The sequence below is a fragment of the Hevea brasiliensis genome, chromosome 8 (assembly GCF_030052815.1).
Source record: "Hevea brasiliensis isolate MT/VB/25A 57/8 chromosome 8, ASM3005281v1, whole genome shotgun sequence".
In the NCBI taxonomy this organism is placed as follows: Eukaryota; Viridiplantae; Streptophyta; class Magnoliopsida; order Malpighiales; family Euphorbiaceae; genus Hevea; species Hevea brasiliensis.
Genome location: NC_079500.1, coordinates 99593872 through 99616396, shown reverse-complemented (window position 1 = coordinate 99616396; position 22525 = coordinate 99593872). Strand labels below are relative to the sequence as shown.

Genomic DNA, 22525 nt, shown 5'->3' with positions numbered 1-22525 from the left:
AAATAATTATATTTTTAATTTCGTTCGATTTTAATTTTACTATGCGAATTAAATAAATCCTTAATTATTTTGTTGCTGCAGAAAGTCCAATAAGAATGAGATAAAATTATTTTATTAAGTTAATCATTACTATGCTCAATGATACGACACTAATAACATATCATTGTAAGTGGAGAAAACAATATAAAGAAAGATAAATAAATTTTATATATATATATATATATATATATATATATATTTTAAAATGATATAAATATAAAAATTATTAAAAAGGTATGGTATAAAATATATAAATATAAAAAACACAATAAAAAAAAATTACCACGGTGAAATCGCTCATAAATAGCCACCTCAGTGAATTTACAAGAAATTTAATAGATTTTATATATATATATATATATATATATATATATATATATATAGGAGAAGTATGATTATCTTTGAAAAAGAGGTGAAGTTTAGAATTTTTGTTTAATAGCCTTTTTCAAGAAAAAAGGAAAAAAATTCTCTCCTTTGTAATTTCCACACGGCGTCGTTCCTGAATAGTTTAGCAACCTCTATCTAGAACGACGTCGTAGATTGCATCTTCCCGAAAATGAGCAGCTAAGCGCAGCCTCGCATGGTGCAGGGCCGATTCTTCCCACTTTGACGAAATAGTAGACATCAACAAATAAGCGAAACAGAGTGAAATGAGATTCAACTTTGAGCTGACTAAGTCAACGTGGATTCGACTCGGCGATCCCTAACTCTCAAAGAAGATGCCCAGTGGGTCCCACTCAAGTCCCACCCGCTCTTTCACTTCCTCCTCCTCCTCCTCCTCTCCGCCGCCGCCGATGCTTAAGCGCCGAGGAACCTGTTGGCATGGGATGGGTCTTCTAGACTTTATTATTGGGATTCGAGCAAGCATTGTCTCCATCGCATTTCTATTCGGCTTGGCGAGCCTGAACTTACGTCTGTCCTCGCTGCTATTCCCTCGAAGGTACTCCCTCCTTATCCTGTTTGGTTACTGAGAAAGTTCAGGAAATTGAAGGAGATAATTGGGAATTTTTTAGCTAACTGTCTCCGCTTAGCTTCGTGCAATTATTTGGTTGGAATTTCCGAGTGTTCATAGCTTTGATACAATAACAGTGCATTTCTGATTCCCGCCCCCTTCCCCCTAGCTAATTCTGGTGTTATTAGATTGCTATGTGTTTGGTCCTATTGACATGCTTTTGGTTCTTTGTTCCTTGCTAAATTCAGGCTTGCTTTATAAGATTAACAACGGAGACAAATGTCTAGTTATAAACTTTAAAAGCTCTGCAACGATAGAGTGGGGAGTGATAGAATTCAATTTAATCAGATCAGTTTCAATTTGAAGGGAGAGCTATGTAGTATCTGCATTTTGGTTATGGCGTAGGGTGGAAATCTTATGTAATGTTTTTTAAGCTGCAAACAACAAATTTCAGTGTTCTTTTCCCTCTATATGTTTGTCTTTGCAAGGTGTTTGTTGTCGGTGAACATTTATGTTTCTAGCATGTAGGCATCTGATTAAATGGTTTGATTAATTGTGTTATTTTGTCAAGCTAATTAATGATGCCTGTGTTTTGTTAGGTATTTCTAGCGGATGTGCAGATTGACTTTGTGGTTAATAGAATCTCCAACAATAGAAATGGCTTTGCAGTGGTTCTGGCGGGTTCAGATGGTCTATGTGTCATGTACCTCTATGGACGGACTTCTAACAATGACAAAGCCATTGTTTGCAGGTACTGGTGGAAATTGGTTATATCCTTTCCATTTCCATGAATGAGACTTATACTTGTTAATGATGTTTGGAAGGAGGAGAATTACTGATCAATTTTAAATTTAGGCACTAAGTTTCTGGTATATTCCAAGCACTTTGATATGATATACGATTCTGCGTTTCCTTTGATGAATAATTTATGATTTAAATTTTTACCCTTATTCAATTCTTTTAGTAAGTCCAGTTATTAATGGCGCATTAAATTTCTGAGGTACCAAAAAGAAAAGTAATGGCACATTGATATATGTATGCAAGTAACATGTGTAGATACATCATGCATGAATATGCATGTATGGATTGGATATTCTCTTTTATTGCATTGGTTTAGTTTATTCTAACTGCATACTTTAGGCAGCTATAAACTCCCATTTTGTTGTTTACTCCTGTGCAGGACTGTTTCAGTTGGTTCCCAAATCTATTTCAATGAAAGCAATGTGATACGCACACTACAAGTTGCATGGCACCCTTACAGCAATAGACATTTATTCTGACTCAGTTTTCAGGTATCAAAATTTTTATTTCAATTGTTTGGACTATATTATGTTGAGAAGTAAAGGTATATTGACTTATCCCAGCAACTGGACCTCAACAAACAAAGAAGGAGATGCTTAATATGGTGGTTGTTAGGATAGAGCTATATTGTTGGTTCATCTTGATTAGCATCATGCCGAAGAAAAGTATTATAAGTGAAATTATGAGATAACCACTGAAAGTCATGTTCAAGTTAAATTAATTGGATTGCAGTTGCAATTTAATCACATGATCAAAGTTAAGTTTTCATAATAATAGGCAATTAAAAGTATAAAATTATTTAATTGATTTAATCTTGTAATGATGCCGGCTTGTATCCATGGTTATCTGAAATATATCAACGTGCAAACTTGCAAGAAAATTTGATAAAAGTGGTCCTCAATTATTAATGTTTGCGAATTTTGGGATGTGTCATTCATTTTCCTTTTCCTTGCTAGAGATTTTGATTTGTCTTCAGATCTACTGCAACCAGAGCAGGAGTATTATCTGCAGCCAGTTGAACCAGGTAGATCAAGAAATCCGGCATCAATCTATCCTGTAGATTTTTCTTTTGGAGGAGATCACTTATGGGACAGGTTTAGCGTAAGTTTAGTTCACATCTATAATGCTATACGATGTTTAGCATTTTATTATTAATATATGATGAATATATACGTGTGAATGTAAATGTATTTCTGGTACTCCCTGTTAAGATCCCACATTAGTTTGGGATAGGGGTAATGTGCCTCTTATACGGCCTTGGGCACTCCTCCCCCCTTGAACTAGCTTTTTGGGGGTGAGTTAGGTGGCCCATTAGATGGTATTAGAGTCTCCCCAACCAATATTTAAGCCTTCCATAAGTGTTTCGCGTTCCAAGTGTTCGGTCTTGGGCATGAGGGGGATGTTAAGATCCCACATTGGTTTGGAATAAGAGTAATGTGCCCCATATATGGCATTGGGATGGCCTTGGGCTCTCCTCCTTCCTTGAGCTAGCTTTTGGGGGTGAGTTAGATTCGGCCCATTTTCTTAAGATGATATTAGAGTCTCCCCAACCAATATTTAGGCCTCTCGTAAGTACTTCATGCTCCAGGTATTCAGTTTTGGGCGTGAGGGGTGTGTGTTAAGATCCCACAATAGTTTGAGGTAAGAGTAATGTGCCTCTCATATGGCATTGGGCATTCCTCCCCTCTTGACCTAGCTTTAAGGGGGTGAGTTAAGCCCGGCCCATTGGACTTCCTCATTCACAGTTTGTTTTGGTGTATAATTTTAGTGCCTAGTTCTACTCTTCCGGCTGCAATTGTTGCCTTTTGTTGTGGAAACTAGTTGTACTATTCAAATATAACCTTTGACATTTGCTGCAGATTTTTCTTGACAAAACTCCTTTGTACTTCAAAAGAGTTTTTCCATCACCATTATTCACAGATGATTTCTGATGCATTATAGCATCATCATTCAATATCAATATCTGGCTTAATAACAAGTTTTCTGCAGTCATCCATTTTAATTATGTTGCATGTTCACTGGGTTATTTGAAGAATACTGTTTTCATTGTATAGCAGCTTATTTTCTTATTTATTCATTTACTATTTAATTAAGTTTTGGCAATTATGCAGGTTTTTGTTTTATTTAGTGACAGTTCAATTTATATCCCTTGCCCAATTGTTTCATTTGGAAGGTGTTTTTCATCTTGTATCTTCTTCAAACATCTGCATCTGCAAGATTTTGCTGCTTACATTTTTTCTCTTAAAGAGGGATATACGTACATTATTAACATTTTGGAAAATCATGTGCTTCAAAAAAATGGGATCATGATAAATCCTACATGTGTGACTTCACGTATCATATCTTATTGTGGTCTTCATAGATGCTTACTAGTGCTGACAATGTGTGAGTATCTTTTTTTGGATATTGTTTAATTATTCCCCTGTTATTTCTGCTGCTTGTTTAGTGTAGAAACTAGAAGACAAGCATAAATTAAACTGCCTCTTCATATACCATATGATTTTATATTTGATGCTGATCAAATTGAGTGCTTTGTTTTGTTACTGTGTGCACAAATGGGAATCAGTATTGGAGATATATAGTGATGTTCACACATTTGGGCTGAAATCAGCAAATTAGACAGCTGTACTCTAACCTGGCAATCTCTTGGTTGGAAGCAATATTTCCTGAGTTAGATAATGAGGTGATGGAAGTGGAAAATCTATTGGCATTAAAAGCTTGACCCTATGCTTTATTTGATGCATCACTTTGTTTACAGGTATATTTATTTATTATTTACTTATACATCTCTTTCGACTGCTTGTACTATACAAAAGTTCAAGAATTGTGAAGTTGGTCCAAATCATTTTTGATGGGGTCGGGTAGTGGCTATGAATAATTTTATGTTTGTTTTTTTTCTCTTGTTTGAAGACAAATTAGGAATATAGAAAAATATCTTTTATAGTGAAAGAAGTTGGAAAGAGGTTGTTAATAATAGATTAAACAATCTTCTTTCAGACACATTGCCAACAGGCACATTTCTAAAGTAAATATTTTCTTCAGCATGCTATATTAAAAAACTTTTAGCACTGTAAGTGCAAGAAGAAATGAGAACCTTTGTTTAAGAATGCCTGGATGTTGAATGAACCTTTAATTGGGATTAGTCTTGTGTTAATGTATCGACTGGTTTCATGCACAAATGGATTAATGAAATGCTAATGTTAAATGCTTCATTGGCTTCTTGACATTCTTGATTCAATTAAACCAGGAATGCTTAACCAATGCCATTTTCCATGCAATCATTTTTACTTATTGTGGTTGTCTACCATTCATATTCTAAATGTTCTTGTAACAACTTGTAATGGTCATTTTTGGCTTTATAATGTGTAACCTCACTTGCACTTGGACTTTTTTTTTTTAGCTCATTTTCTTAAATGTTTTGATTTGAACAAGCTTGAGACTAACAACTTTCATTCTGTCTGTACTGCAATCAGTTTTAAAAGCCAATGCTTCTAGATGTTAATTATTCTATTTGTTCAATTGAATGACTTGTTATGAAGGTCGTTTCAGAAGCTGCGAAGGATGGCCTTGCATATCTCTCAATACGCACTCCTATGATTATTCTTACCAGTTCTGGATAGATTGTAATAATGTTTTTCTGTTAAGAGGGCTTTGCATTTTCTAGAATCCAAAATTTGTGCTCCATGCAATTTGTAGCATTAAATTTGATATCTTCAAGAGATTAAAGAGCCCTTTTGTTTTGTTTATCTAGGGGCCTCTACGAAAAGTACATCATGGCAGGGAAGATGAAGATTCAGCTGTTCGGGGTGTGGAATGTGAAGGTTGTGCAGTCAGTTTTCTCTGTAATAAAGCCAGCACAGATTCAATTTTGGTGACTGCATGGAGTGGGGGCCAATTGCAAATAGATGCTCTGGCTGATGAAATCCAGCCAGTCTGGACTGTTGGTAGCCCACCTCATATTTGTGTTGATTCTCATGGCCATATTCTTGTTCTTGCTATGATTTGTGAATCAACCTCAAGCAATATTCCTGTTGTGAAGCTTGATCAACCACTTGATCATACAGTGTGGTTAGGTCATCCACAGCCATTGTTGAGACTTGCAACTGTGGATTTGGCTTTGCCAATGAAAACAGAAAGTTGATCTAATATAATGATATTTGCTGATCCTCTTATGCCTGAAAGAATCTTTTTGGTTCATGATGGTGGGATAGATTCAATATTGTTGTATTTTCTTCCATTTACAGGCATGATCCTTTGGTGCTTCCTGTCCTTAGTACATGCTAGGCAGATAATTCCTCACCTCTGTGTGGTTTTGAGACATTAGCAGATTCATTTGGATACTCATGGATTGTAGGAGTCACCTACATGCAAGAATGTGTTGTGCTAGAGATGAAAACATGGAATTTATTACTTCACATACATGCTGATGTGGAGAAGAAATCCTCAATCTCTGAAGAATGGAAAGAGGGAAATACTCCAGACATCGTAAGCAAAGAACTTCTTAGTGGTTCTTCTTCCTCAGGCCTCACCAAATCTTCGATCAGTTGCTGCTGATTCTATTGAAGATTGATAAACTCTGCATCAGTATTTCAAGCTTTTTCATGAAAATTATATTGAATATTCTCATAAGTGAGAAGGTACCATCCTGTATAAATTTTCTAATCAGCTTTTACTGATTTAGTCCATGTCTCTTTACAATAGAACGTCTTTTCTCTTGCCATCTCTGATGGTTCTAGTTTGTGGGAAGGAACACAATTTCACCATACAACCTTGAAAGAGCAATTAGTAGGCAGCCTTCATAACTGACAATAAAACGAATGTATAGTTAAGTCCAATAAGCTAATCAAAAGCTGTAAGGAGTTTATCATAGGCATGTAACTATAATGATTTTGTTTGACAGGAAAGTGCTTTTAGGACATGATTAATGGTTCTGCATTCTTAATTACGGTTGATAAAGTCCAAGTGCACCTCACTGGAGACCTGTTGATGTTTTTGGCTTCGCATTCTCTCAAGTTTATTTTCATTTGAAATTGTGATTGTTATTGCCATTTCTGTTTTTTGGACCTTTGCCAATAAAGGTCAACTTTTAAGTTAGGTTGTGTTTTGTATGCTTGGCAAGATCTTCAACTAAGCTACATCTAATACTGTTGTGGGATTAAATGGACTTCTAGCAAGTTATATGAAGATGTTATCCTCCACTTCTTTAGGTGTATTTTGAGCTCAAGCACCATGAGCCTCAGTTGAAGAGAATCATTGGTGACCAGCATGCTTGTGTGAGTGAGGCGCAAGAGAAGCTGTTGAAAGTGGAGGAGAAACAGTCAGGATTGGAGGAGAGGATCGATCATGCAATTCATGTACAAAATCTTCTAGAATGACGTTTGCAACACTTAAGGAATTTGCCTGGGGCTCACAAGAAACCTTTGTCAAGAGCAGATTGTGATTTTAAGTCTGAGCTTGGTAATAAATGTTATGCTTGTTACAATTAATTTGTTTGAACTATATTTGCTATTTCTGATTCATCAAAAACCATATCATTCTGACAATTTTTCCCCTGTAGTTAGCCTTTTTATTTACCTTTCTGCATTTACCAAATCTCAGTTCTATTTTCTGGTAGTTTCCTAGTTTTTTCTTGAGAGAGTCTTGTGGGATTTCATGATGGTACATTTTTTCTTGAGATAGTATTGTGGGATTTCATGATGGTACATAAATTTTAGCATAGCTGGCCACTACCAGACATCATTTTATTTACTGTTTCATTATTTTGCAGACCACTTTACAGGAATTGAATTGAATGCTTTGCGTACTTCCATTAAGACTATGAAAGCAAGGTTGAGAAGGTACACACAATCATCAAAAGCTGATGTGTTGAACCAGCAGAGGCAAATGTCAGGGAAGAATTACGTCCAAGATGTCCAAATCTCCTTGCTGAAATCTTTGCTTGCAAAACTCTCGCTCATCAACAGTGAAAACTCAAAGAAAGTTAAGCTTGTTGAATTTACATTAAAAAGTCGAGAAAGCAGTAAATGATGAAACATGAAAAATACCTTTTCAGGCTTCAGCTTGGGATACTGGCTTCCTGTGTCAATCTGTAGTGCAAGAACTGTTCCACTGTTATTGGGTGCTTTTCACTTTAATATTTGAACCCACGTCACTCTTGGGCCAAAACCGGCAAACTTATTAAATTGCTTTTAGGTGCTTCCGTGAAAGGTTTTAAAGTTGGCATCATATCCTTTTTGGCAATGCTTAGTGGGAGCGATGCTTTGATCAGGAAATTGTATTCTTGCGGAAAAGTATATACAGGTGAGGACTACTCTTCACATTTGTATTGATTTTAATTCCTGTGTTCATGTCATCGCTTAGGATAAGTTCTTAGGAGCTGTAGCCATTTTATTGTTTTGGATGATGATGATCATATTCACCATAGGAACCCTTTTAAGGAAGAAAAAAGGGTTGAGAGTGGTAGGAATATTTAAAAAGCTTTTGCTAATATGAACGTCTTTGTCCATGATAGTATAATGATTTATTTATGAAAGGTAGCACTAACATGACTTTAATGATGGTTCATTCTCTCGTGTACAGTGCATTACTTTCAGATTAGATGTATTTTGTTATCCCGTTGACAATTGTCGAGTAAAGCAAAAAAAGTCGGTAATTATCCAAACCCTTCCCACCCTGGGAAAGAAGAAGAGGAAAATGCCTATAGTGTCCTGTTCTGTTCCGTCCCCTGAACTGGATAGTTACTGAGTTCATATCTGGAAAGATATGTCTGTTCTAGAATTGGACAGGATTCATGGGATTATTTTTTTCTGTGCTATAGGTAACTTTTGATTAAGTGGCATGGAGAAAACAAATCCTTATAATTAAATCCCATTTAGTTTGAGATTAAAGTAAAGATGAATTCTCAATCCAAATCTCCTTATCTAATAAATTGTGTCCTAACCAACACATTCGGAACTAGTGAGAATAAATAATTGAGCCTAGAATTTTAGTCTTAAGTATGTAAAATTTTGCAATGGAAATTGAAGGGCTCGAGAGAAATTGGTTGCACTTAGAAAAGAGTTGGCCCCTGAGAAACTTTATATAAAACTGTAAATAAATAAATAAATAAAATCAACTAATTAATCCCAGCTATATGGATCCAAAAATAATTTAAACCCACACTAATATAATTTCATTAGGCTTTATGTGCAGATGCCATTTTATTGCAGTTGAAGTTGCATAAATGACTGGTAGATCTTAGCATTGACCTGGCAACTATATTATTGCATTGTGATGAGAACTGGAGCTAAAATATGTAGCAAGAGATATGTTATTTCATTATCGTCGGGCACTCATTAAAGTTTCATTGTATCCTCCTCCTTCCATTGCCCTAGTGAGAACAGAGATGATTGCTCCACAATCCCAACTTTGGAGGCAAATGATGCCCAATTTGGCAACTATTCGTTGATTCCACAACTTAAAACACATGTTAGTTTGATAATTTACATATGCTCTTGGTTTTATTTGGATTCAGCATTAAAAGGATTACATGCTCTTCTACCTTCTTTTACTCATCTTCCTGCTTCCTCTCCTGTTCTAACTCTTTACATGGTTTCGACGATGCACGTTAATGGGGTACCGTTTCCGCGTCCGGGTTGTTGGAAAGAACACCAATTTATCTTCCTCAGCAGGAGTCCAACTGTCCATGTATGAAGATCATTAGTTTCAAGAAAACCTAGAAAAATAAATGAGGTGAATTGGTATGTGCATATGATACCTGAAACTTGTTACCAGGTGATGAAGGAAAACAGAGAGTTCTACCCTAGCAAGCTCATATCCAGGGCATAGCCTTGGCCCTCCTCCAAATGGAGTGAACACATTTGCTGGACTTGTTGCTCCTGAATTGCTCTATTCATTTCAAACATTCATGATTAATTAGTTAATCCTACTAAATATGCAAAAATTATGTGTGTGCGTGCATATAAATATGAGATTTACCTGCCATCTCCATGGATTGAAAGTTCGAGCATCTTTAAAGTGATCATGATCTAGATGTACAGCTCGAAATGAAGCAAAAACCTTCCATCCCTTAGGAATTGTGTAACCTGAATTGCATTGACATGATACTATAAAGTCTTGCATTTTCTCAAACATTAAATGACGTGAAAATGATTTATGCTGTAATTAGAGGAATTTCTCACCTTTTATATTAATGTCTGTCATTGCTCTTCTAAATACCCCACTAATTATGTTTGCTACTCTCAAAGTCTCATTAACAACCTGAAAAAGCATAAATGAAAATGATTATTATTATTATTTTTTTAAAAATAAAGACATCAATATCAAGCTTTTAAAACCCCATTAATGGCTCTCAATAGTCATTAATTATGTATTGAAGAGTGTACTTACACATTGAGTAAAAGGCATTGACTTGTAATCACTCCACTTGAGAGCTTCTCCCTCACTTTTTTTGGCCCTAATCCCTTCATGCTCCTCCTGCCAGATGAAAAATATAATCATATTATTAGTGTACAACCCAGAAAAAGGAAACAAATGATTCTCATCACAATGTTATGCTATGGCCACTTCTGCCTGTTGTGGGCTGGCCACAACTGTGGGCTCTCACATAGGTCCCATGTCCACAGTATTAGGATAGGACAACTTTTGCATGTTCCTCCCCCAGCCCAAATAATCATATAACCATTATTGTCACCCAAACCTAAACATGGCCAACCGCCTGAATTTAATCGGAATCCATGATTCTAATTCAAAATTTAGGAGGATTGGAATCAAAACAAAAGACGAGGACTTTTGATTTCTATTCTAATTTGATTTCGACTCGAGTAAATCTTAAAAATATGTTTTTTTCAATAGTATTTTTTTTAATGGTAATTTTGACAATAATACTAAATAAGCCTTGAATCAACTTATTTCAGTTTGATTTAAATATGATTTTAGTGACTTTAAATTAAATTGAACCGATTCATATTAAAAAATTTTAAAGATTAAGATACTGTTAAAGTTTGATTCTCTAATTTTAAGATATATTGAGTTTTTTTTTTTAATTAATTTTGATTGAAATTTAAATTTTATGGACGGATCAGTATAAATATTTTGAAGGTGGCCCAAGGGATTTAGGGTCTAATCTATGATTCTGATGGGTAGGGCATAGGCACACTCGATGATCCAAACTCAAAAGTGAAACGTTTTTTTAAGACTAAATTTACTACTCTATCCTCAAAAAGTTGAGGGAGTATGGTCCATCATAAGACCCATCACCATGTCGAGTCCTCATGATGCTTTTGTAGCCCTAACACTAACTGGCCCCCACCCATACTCGCACTGAATCATAGACAATCAAACGGTGAGGCCTTACCCATCAGTAAACAAACCCTAGAAATCAGAAATGCATTTGGCGGTGACTACATGTTATCACAACTCGCTACCACCAACACCACCAACACCACCACCGTTGGATGGCCATTCCCTTGAAATAAGCACCACACGTTTCCCAATAATACAGTGTTCAACAAGTATTTCATAGTGACCAAAATACCCTCATCAAACCCATCTTAATTATGGGTGTTTAGGTCATTTCATGGGAAGTGATCAGAGTCAGACCAAGTCAGGTTAATATATATATATATATATACATATAATCAGAGAAATACATAAGAAGGCGTGCAGTTTGGAGAAGGTATTATTTTGTCCGGTTAGACGAATGTTTGGTTTCTACTTTGACTTTTACACTGCGTACTTTTGCCTCTACTTTTGACCAACATTATAAAATACTAACTTCTTGCCAAAGTGCCAACACAACAAACAACACATTCCTACAAGATAAAAGCAGTTTCTGCCAGGGGCATTTTCGTCTTTTAACTAGATTTACACTTATTCATTTCAGTAAAAGAATTGAGAGAGTAGGAATTTTTATTAGAAATTTATGTTGCACATATAAGGATTATGTAAATTTTATTATAATTAATAATTATAATAAAATTATTTTATATATATATATATATATATTTTTTTTTATCTTAGGCCTTGTTTAAGTCTTATTTAATTGAGAATAAATAGATTAAGAAAATAACATTTCTTTAGAAATGCAGAAAAATATCTTGTTTGATTTATATTTTTAAATCAACTTCATAAGAAGTATAATACTCTAAATTACTTCTTAAAAAGTTAATTTATATATTAAATATATTTGTACCATACTTTTTCACCCTGAAGTATAATAATATGGTTCATAGTGATGCTAAACCAACCCAAATCAAGCTAGATAAGGATGGTAATGAATAAGATATTCGCGAAAATTATTATACTTAATTTGAACCTGATTAATATTATCAAAACTGAACTTGTTGATTAATATTTATTTTTAATTATCAAAATCCGTCTCAAACTCTATTATTATCCGAAAAAATCTGAACGTATTTAATTTTATATATTTTAATTAATATTTTATATATAAAATTATTTTAAATAATAATTTATATTTTAAAAATTTTATAAAATATTTAAATTTTATTTTATATAAAATAAAATATATAAATATTATAAATATTATTATAAAAATATATATTTTATATTTAATTAAATATTTATATAAATAAATTTAGAATACCCAATATATAAAACCCGAATTCGAATCCGATTCAAATCTAAACTCATTCTATTCAATCGAATCAAATATCTACAAAAATTTAACCGTTGTTATCCCTAAGACTAGACCTAATCGAAGGGTGAAAGCCAATGATATTAAAAATTGATAATGACATCATAATGATGCATTTTTATGGAAACCCACGAGCAAGAAAGGATGTTATTTAAATGATGTATATGAAGTAAAACTCGTGTGGCACTAGGGCTTTTTTAGGAACCATTTATATGGTTGGGTAGACACATCATGTGCAAGAAAATGAAACAACCAATTTGATCTTTATTGTTCTCTCTTTATCCCACCACCCAATGTGAATGGTTGAGAATCTACCCTCTACATAATAATGGAAAATGAGGCTTCTATGGAGGCCAACATGATAATTATAGGAATATGGGTCCACCAGAAAAAATGCTACTTTTCTCCAAAATATAAAGAAGATTTAAATTAAGATTATTTATAATAGTCATACCTTGAGCTGAGCCAAAGCAAGAGGAGTCTCAGTGAGGAACTTAACGGCAAGAGTCATGATGGTAGAGGTGGTTTCATAGCCAGCAACAAGCAGAGCTACCAAGAAATCTACTATTTCCTCATCGGAGAAGCCACCATCATCGGCGGAGAGAAGAGCTTCTAACATGTCATTCTTTCTCTCTCCTGCTTCACTTTCTCTCCTTCTTTGCCTCACTATCAAGCTTAAAGCCTCTGCCACCTTAGTCCTAGCCTGCAATTTTTGAAAACAAGAATAATAAATAATAATATCAATGCTATTTTGACTTAAAAATATATAAAGAATAAATCTTGTTAGGTTGATGATAAAAATCCAAGAAAACAGAAGATCATATATATACATATATAAAAGAATATTGCCACTTTACAATGGAATGTTTCCCCATATCTATGTTATAAATTAATTAGTTTATTTGAGACTTCCAAAAAAAAAAAAAAAGAAAAGAAAGAAAGAATGTCATTTTCTATTGTACAATAATTACGTTGATTTTTTTTCCCTTTCACTTTCTTGATTTTTCTTGGCAAACAAACAACAGAAATGGACACATGGAAGAAAAAATAAAGATTATATCTTTTACTTTGATGGCTCTGCGGTATGTGGTGGAGAAGATGGGCAAAGGCACAGTGAAAAATCCTTCAATAACAAGCAAGTACTCTTTCCTTAAACCCTCAGTCCATTCCCCTGGATCAAAGCTCATTAGTTGCTTCATTGTTAGCTCAAATGTTATCTGCATCCATTAATTAAAAAAAATAAAAATTAAATCATTAGCCAATAATCAAATCCAACCTTCTAATTACAACAAAACAAGATTTTAAATATATTTTTTTTTATTTTAAAATTCTTAAAAAGAAGAAAAAATAAGATAGATTTGTAACATTAGAGAGTGACATTTTACTAGTAATATATGATTATTTGCTAGCATGCAAATTAATTAAGCATGTCTGTCACCCTCTAGACATGGAAATCTGACTCATCACATTGAGCAACTCGGACGATCCACCACCGAGTCAACTCAGTGACATGATTAAAATATTTGATGATCATCTTCCAATTTTTTCATACCATACCAAGAAATTACAGAGGGTATACCTTCTTCGCCTCTTCCATGAGGAAAACTCGGTCGGTCCAAGAATCCAAGTTGAGCCGGACCAACCGGTCTATATCAACCAAAAGATGGTCTCTGATAATGGAGGAATTAGCAAAACTCATGGTTAAAGAATGCATTTTTTTATGGAGGCTACCCTTCATCAGCAACAAAGAATGTTTTCCTAGCAAGTTTGATATCGAACTTGGGTAGCTAGATTCAAACAACTTCCCTTCATTTTGCAGGATGAACCGGTTCGTCTCCGGGTCGACCGAGAACACCGTCGGTTCACCAAAAACATGGGTGGTAAACAAAGAACCGAATCGGCTCACCCTTTCATCGATGAACGGTTCTGGGTTTTCAGTCTTGTATGCAGATATCAACTGCAGAGTCTCTCCAAGAAAGGGAAGACCCAGGTTCCCCGGCGGCAACCGGAGCCGCCCGTAGCGGGAAGTCCGGTGAATGATAAAGATGAGAGCTGAGAAAGAAACCCAGAAAAGGAGATAGAAAAGAAGTGCCATGAGAGGAAAGAAGGTAGCTATATGTGAAGGCAAAGTGTATAGGGAAACATTTATAGACGTAAGTGTATATATAGAGGAAAAAAGGGGTTATGACAGAGAAGAGAAAGGGTGGTGGAGGTTAAAGTTTCAGAAAAAGAGTGAAGAGGGCATTAATGGAGGGAAGAGAGAGCACACGAGGGGTATCTGATAAGAATCTTTGAAGGAAGAGCTGTGGAAGAGAAATAAATGTCGGATATTTTGACAGCTTTCCCTCTCTTTATAATCCTTCTTTCCGAAATCTTTACATATATATATATATATATATATATATATATATATATATATATATATATTCTTTATCCTTTTAATTTTTACTTCTTTTCTTTTCTGTTTCTCATCATTTTAAATTATAATTTAATTTTTTTTATTAAATTAAAAATAAATTAATTTTCAAAATATATTTTCTTTTTATTAAAATTTATTATAAATAAACTAAAAATTATAATAATTTTGTTTGTCTAATTTTATTTTTAAAATAATTCACTCTATATAAATTTAATATTTATAATAATTTAATTAAGTTGATTATTTTAATTTATAGCCAATCAATTGTGAATTATAATATAATAATTATTTGACTAATGATATAAATATTTAATTTTCAAAATTGAGTTGATTATTTCGATTTACAGTAAATCAATTATGAATAGAATAATTATTCGACTAATGAGAATGTAATTTATTTTCTTATGAAAACAAAAATTATAATTCATAAATTAATTTATTTTTTATTTAGATAGTGATTTTAAATTATATTTTTCTAATAATTCAGATATTAAATTATAAAATATCAACAAAATAAATTTATTTCTTTTATTAAAAAATTATAATTATATAATAAATCAAATTTATAGCGGATCAGATATAATTAAACAATATTAAATATTAAGTCATTTTTAATCGTGTAAATCTCAAATTTAAATTTTAATTATAATAAAATGAATAAAGAACTTTATAAATAATTAAAATCTGTTTTTTCATTTTATTTTTTTTAATTGCTCATATTGAAAATTAAAAATTTTAAATAATTAATAATATGGTAAGATAAACAAATAACCATATTTGTTATGTAAAAAGCTTTATTTATAAATTTTAATTTAATTATTACACAAATAGTCTTATTCAATTCCCTTAGTTACAACTTTCCATAATTGAGAAGTTATTTTAATTTGTTGTAACAACATACCTTACTAATGCTTCTTTCCTTATTTACAATGGTCCATATTAACTATTTAACAAGCACTATCTTATTTGAGATGGCATTAATATATTTGATAAAAATTATAGTTAATTTTTTATTTTTAATGAAAAATATATTAATTTTTAAAATACATTTTTTTATTAATAAAATAATTATTCTGTTAAAATTTATTATTACTAGAGTTGAAAGCTGTAATAATTTAGTCTATCATATTTTATCTTTTGTAATTGTTCAATTCATATAATTTTAACACTTTTAATAATTTTATTTTTTGGATTTGAGTTTATTATAAATTTATGGTTGGTTAAGAGTGGATTTTAATAAAAAGATTATTCTGTTAATAGAAACATAATTGAGAGATTAACTTATTTTTGGTTGAAAATAAAGTATTAAACTGTTGATTTTATTTTATAATTTAAAAAATTAAATTGAAAAATATTAAAAAAATGATAAAAATTTTCCCTTTATAAAAAAAAATTATAATTTCATAATAAATTGAAGTTATAGCCAATGAATTTTGATTTAATAACATGAAAATTATTTTAGAGTTGTAAAATTTCAATAAAATAAATAAAGAATAATATATATAATTAAAATTTATGTTCTCATTTTTTATTTTTTTAATTTATATTCTTTATTTTTTAATTTATTATATAATAAAATAGTCTTTTTCAATTCCCTTAGTTACAACCCATATTTAAGAAGTGATTTTAACTTGTTATAACAACATACCTTTCTAATCCCTCTTTCCTTATCTAAAACATACCTTACTAATCCTTCTTTCATTAGAGAATTGTTTGCAGAGAATTGTCCGAAATAATAATTTTAATTTATATATTTTTTATTTTAAATATATAAAAAATAAAATAATATTTAAAATTTATTGTTAATTATTTTATTTTTTATTATTTTTTATGTAAATTAAACTTTTTATATCTAAAATTTATTAATTTAAATTTCATAATAAAAATATAACAATAAAATAGAAATATTGATTAAAAATATGAAATAATTTAAGTTAATTTTTAATAAAAAATAAAATAATTAACAATAAATTTTAATAACTATGAACTATTTTAAGTTAATTTTTTAGCTACTCAATTCAAATTTTAAATAATGGTATCTTATTTTTATAATGTAGTGTGTATATATATATATATATATAGAAAAGAGAGGAAGTAACAAAGAAAAATGATAAATATGGAGAGTTGTCTTTAGAAAAAAAAGGGAAAGATGTAAATAAGGAAATAAGAGTTTTGTGTATAATTAATTGACTAAAGTTGTAAAATTTATTAATGAAATTATTTAATTATAATTATATTTAACAAATGTGGTTGTGGAAATTGCTTCACCTTGAATTGTTCTAAGTCTCACATCAAAAATAAACAAAAATTAAAGAGTAAATATAAATAGTCAATAATTATTTTAATGTGTAAAATAATTTAATTATTTATATAATTTTAAATTAAAATAAATTAATACACAATTTACCTAACATTGTCTCTAGGATGAATTTATGAGAATTCTTCTTTCAACAGTTTCCTTTTATATCCTTGCGAATTGATGCTTTATATAGATTGATCTTCCTTATTTTATTACATCATTTTCTTAGTTGATTTGTTTAATTTTTTTCATTTAATTAGCATTTTACTATGGTCCACTTTATTAATTCATATTAATGTAGAGCCTGTTTGGTATTACTGTTGAGAAAATTACTTTTTTAAATATACTAATTAGAGAGTATTAAAAAATAATTAAAAATTAAATTTGATCAATTTTAATCATAAGAATACTAAAATAATAAAACAATTTTTTTTCAAATTATTTTTCTCAACAGTATCTAAAATAGTACTTTTATTCAAAAAATAATTTCAGCTCTGAAACTTAATGCCAAACACTTTTTACTTGAAACAACTTCTCCAATCCTTGAAATAAAGTTCGAGAAAAATTTAAAAATAAGTTTATTTAAATTATTAAGAATAACTAAATTTTGTTATCGTGTATTTTTTTTTTAAATTTAATCCCTTAATCACTTTTGGTTAATCATTAATATTTAGCTTATTAAATAGAAAATGCCATATATTTTTACTAATTAGTAATTATATTCAAATGTTCTAATTTTATATCATATATTCTAACATTTAAGATTGACAGCAATTATAATCAAAATTTTAAAATCAATTTTAGAAATTTTGAATTTTGTCCATCTAAAACAATAATTCATAGCAAAAATAATTCAAGAAATAGTTTATAATAAATATATTTTATTATAAATAAATTGTTCTCAATTTTAAATGTTAAAATATCTTATTCAAAATTAAAACGTTTAAATATAATTATTAATTAATAAAAATGTTTGGCCTTTTTTATTTAATCGACCTTAATATTTAATAATAAATCATCACACCCATTCATATATGTATTTTGATTTATTCTAATAAAAAATTAGGATAATAACAAAGAGGGGTGCAAAATGTTTTGTATTGATCTAAGGTTTAAAGTAGATAGAATGCCTTTATATCTCCCCATTTGTCCTAATCCCACCCAATTCCATTTGTTTGCAATCCCAATTAAAATAGAAAGGTGGGAATTAAATTTAGTTTTTTTTTAATTGTCTTTTTGCAAAGAGGGGTGACCCCTAAAAATCACTAAAATTTTTCCCTTTCTATTGTCATTATTGAGTAAAATTATGATTAAAAAATAGAAAATGAAGTTGATCCACCTCTTCCAGCCAAAAATGGGTGTGTATGTGAGCTCCCACAAATGAAACTTCTAAAAGATAATGAACCATCCAGGTGGCAAAAAATAATGAGAGGAGTATGATGCAATTATAGGGTTTGATTTAATAAAATATAGGTTATGATCCCATGTTCATCCACATGGTCCCCATGAGGGACATTAAGCCCTCCACCCACTGGACAACCCATAAAAATAATGATCCCTAACAAGTACCCACATTACCTTTTTATTTATTAGGGGGCAATGAAGCTTTTGATGTGAGAATCATTTCATGTGATTGATGCCTCTCTCATCAACTTAATTCCTTTACTAAACATTCTTAATTTATACAATGTTCCCATTATTGATTAATTTTAATATATTAACATCTTTCATTTATGTGAAAAAAATAATAAATCTCTCTATTTATCAAATATTCATAAATTAATTATATTGAATAGAATAAAATTAAAGATGAATTATCTCTCCTTATACATTCTTAAAAAAAAAAAATCTAATTTATCTAAAAAAAACTAATTAAAAGAGAAAGGAATGCCTAATCCCTATTTTAAATTCACGTCCATGTGAGATATTAAAACATCCCTTTATATTCATAACCAAACACCTAGAGAGCATGTGAAACACTTTAAATGGCCCAATCCCAAACCTTCTAAGATATTAACACATTCCCTCACGTCCACGATAGAATACTGAAATGAGAAACACTTATGAAGAGTCCAACCCTAAATTAGTCGAGAGGTTTTGATACCATCTTAAAGATCTGTTTGACATTACTATTAAGAAAACTCATTTTTTTAAATATATTAATTTAAAAGACTTAAAAATATTTAAAATTAAATTTAATAAATTTTAATTATTATAAATTAAAATAGTAAAACAACTTTTTTCAATAACATATAAAATAATGCTTTTTTTTTTTGAAAAACAATTTTAACCTTAAAACTTCAATGTCATTCAAAGTCAAACAGGCAATAAAAAAAATAGGTTAAACTTTAGTCACTTTCAAAAGTTAGCTCACAGAAAAAGAGAAATGTTTAAGCTTTATAAGAGGCATATTACTACCATCCCAAACTGATGCTGTTGAGAGCTTTGAAAGATCAGTCCTGTTGCCACATAAGCTTGTAAAACAAGGAGATGTGAGGTTGGTAGCCTTTTGGTCAGCTATTCTAACCCTCAAGTTAGAAAATTATAGATTGGGAATGAAAATAAGAGAATAATTTAGTAATGATTTAGACAGAATTATTATACCTGATTATTAAATGCTTCTAATATTTATAGGCTTTAAGAAAAATAATCGTTGCCTCACTCTCGAAAATTGGGTTGATATCTCAAGATTGTTTCCTAATAATCCGGCTTGATCTTTGATTGATGTTACTATTGCTCAGCATAGGTTTTGCTTGGCATGGTAGGCGAGTGATAACATTACTCATTCTTTCAGCTTTTTGTTACTCGGTCCGAGCCTAAATCAAACAATCTTTTCTTCGGCTTAATCTTGCTCAGTTTAGATGATTAAGCAATATCTCACTCGATTTTGACTTTTTGATCGAGTGTTGACACTTTGATTGTCACGTTGAATATTTTATTTCAAACGATGACTATTTGTACTTGATTTTAGGTGTGTGATAGCATAAACTGATGGGGGAATACAACTCAGACTTGTTAAAGTCATGTTTGGCATTGATGAAATTTTGATTAAAAAAAAAAAAAAGAAACTCTATCTAACAAAAACGGAAAACATTCTCTCTAAGCAAAAGCACAATTAATTAATGTCCTATATATTAATGAAAGAAACTTATTGAGCTAATGTCATCACCATTTATGTCCATCAACACAAAAGGGAGTAATGGAGGTGTGTATGTAGTGGGAGGTTAGTAGGTAGGATAGATGTTATGAGACAGATTAGAACCCTGATTTTGCGGGATTTCCTACAGAATACACATGGCTTTTGTGTTAAAGCTTGATTAATGATGATTATACATCTAGAGTTTGATTAAGATGTTTTCTAGTATCACCAACGGCTGCCGGATTATGGGAATCTGGCCCCCATTTCAACGCTATTGCGTTCCAATTAAGCCTATCATATCTTCACATTTGCACTAATTATCATGTCAATAATTTATAATTAAGTCCATCAAATATAATAAACTTATATGTTAATCCCTGATTTATTTTTTTAATAATAATTTAGTCTTCAAAGTTAAATGCTATTAATACATTAATCCTTAAAAATAATTTTATATAATTATTTAAATATAAAATTTAGATATAATACAAGAACTATTCGTTAATAAAATAAAATTTTAAAAATTAAATTATTTAAAATTAAATAATAATTAATAACAGAAATTTTTGAAATTTCACAGATCGATATATATTTTTTATTTCTTTTATTCTTGTAACTTATTTAACTCCAATTAGGATAGGGCTCGAATGAATTATTAGATTAATAATTTAATAATACTTTTTTTCCTATAGTATAAAATATTAGGGATTCAAATTTTAATATATATTTTTTTTAAATAGAGAATTCACCAAGCTAATTAAAGGGCAAAGGAAGGGTCCAAGAAAGTGGTGGGAATTAATAGTAAAAAAGTGATGTTGATTGCCCATATCAAAATGTTCACATATAACATAGTTCCTTAGCAAAAATTGGAGATATTTGTATTGAGAATTTAGAAAAAAAATGAGTGAGGGAACACCAATAATTCAGTATATGTATTTATTTGCCCTACCATTATATTGCGAATCCAATTTGGTACAGCCCGTGCATGGTCTCTTATTCCCTTACTGTTCACAGGTATTCTTCTCATCCAAAATTGAAAAAAAAAAAAAAAAAATTCTTCAAGAGAGTTGCATATATTTTTAGGGTAAATTACGTCGACGATATTTCAATTTAGGAGTATGTAATAATACGGTAGCTAAATTTTAATCTATTATATAAAATTTTTAATTTTTAATTTAAATAACATACAATTTTTTTATGATATTCAATAGTCAGTTTTTAAGTTATTTTTATTGAAGTGACATTTGTTATATTAAAATTTATATTTTTTATCTATTAATTTGACATTTATTAAAAAACATAATTATATTCTTTATTTATCAATAGTTTTGATGATTAAAATTATACAAATTAATACTTTAATAATCTAAAATCTGTTTATCTAAAATATCAATATACGAAAATGTAATTTTTCAATTTGATAAATATCATTTTAACATAAATAACTTAGAAACTAATTATTGACAGTGGGAAGTTTTTTTAACCAAAATTAAAAATCAAAGATTTAATATTATAAATTAAAATTTAAATACTATATTATTAAATTAAGGTACGGTTTATATAATTCCCCTTATATTTTCATTATCTTGAGTGATATTTTGCCCTATATTTGTAGGGTAAGGTATATCGATTTGCATGTGCCATGCACTTGCCTCTGCCGACAATATTTTCTCTACAATTAATGCCATAATATTAAATGTTATGATTGTTGAATTAAAGTCACTCATATTAAGAAAATTATTAAATATTTAAAGGCCCAGCAAAGAGAATGTTATGCGTATATATATAGTATTTTAAATTGAAATTTTTATTATGCAGGTTGGGCCATTATTATATTTCGAGTTCTAATTCTAATAAAATATTATAAAATTTAATTTAATTAATTTTTATATTTAAAATAAAAATTTTAATTTTTTTAGTTTTAAAAAATTCATTTAAAAAATAAAAATCAAATATAATTATGTGAAAATTTAATTAAATCTTTTTATAAATAATTTATAAATCAATGGTTTTATATAGATTTAGGCACATTAACCATTTTAATTATTTATTTTTACTTTTTTTTTAAATGGGTGTGCATGATAAATTATACAAAAATCATAAAATTGTTCTTTTTTTTTTTTTGGGTAAGATGGGAATCTTGCTAATTAATCACTAATATCTTTGAATTTTAATTAATCACCTAGAAACATAGGCATTTAAGATGGGCATTTATTGGA

At 30.2% G+C, this 22525-nt stretch overlaps 1 protein-coding gene and 1 pseudogene across 2 annotated transcripts; one reads left to right on the top strand and one right to left on the bottom strand.

Moving 5' to 3' along the window:
• The first annotated feature begins 559 nt into the window (after positions 1-559).
• On the top strand, positions 560-8349 carry LOC110646450 (nuclear pore complex protein NUP88-like; annotated as a pseudogene).
• A 736-nt stretch (positions 8350-9085) lies between these two features.
• Positions 9086-14807, bottom strand: LOC110646453 (3beta,22alpha-dihydroxysteroid 3-dehydrogenase). Of its 2 annotated transcripts, none has more exons than XM_058151813.1 (8): positions 14029-14807; positions 13517-13666; positions 12904-13152; positions 10181-10267; positions 9973-10051; positions 9770-9897; positions 9549-9679; positions 9086-9470 (listed from the first exon to the last, which is right to left on the bottom strand). In XM_058151813.1, the coding sequence occupies exons 1-8, from the start codon at positions 14542-14544 to the stop codon at positions 9368-9370; spliced, it is 1443 nt and encodes a 480-aa protein (XP_058007796.1). In that variant the 5' UTR covers positions 14545-14807; the 3' UTR covers positions 9086-9367. The 2 variants fall into 2 exon arrangements, with proteins under 2 accessions (XP_058007796.1, XP_021655582.2); XM_021799890.2 differs by having other exon boundaries at positions 9770-9876; positions 14029-14806.
• Positions 14808-22525: the final 7718 nt, after the last annotated feature.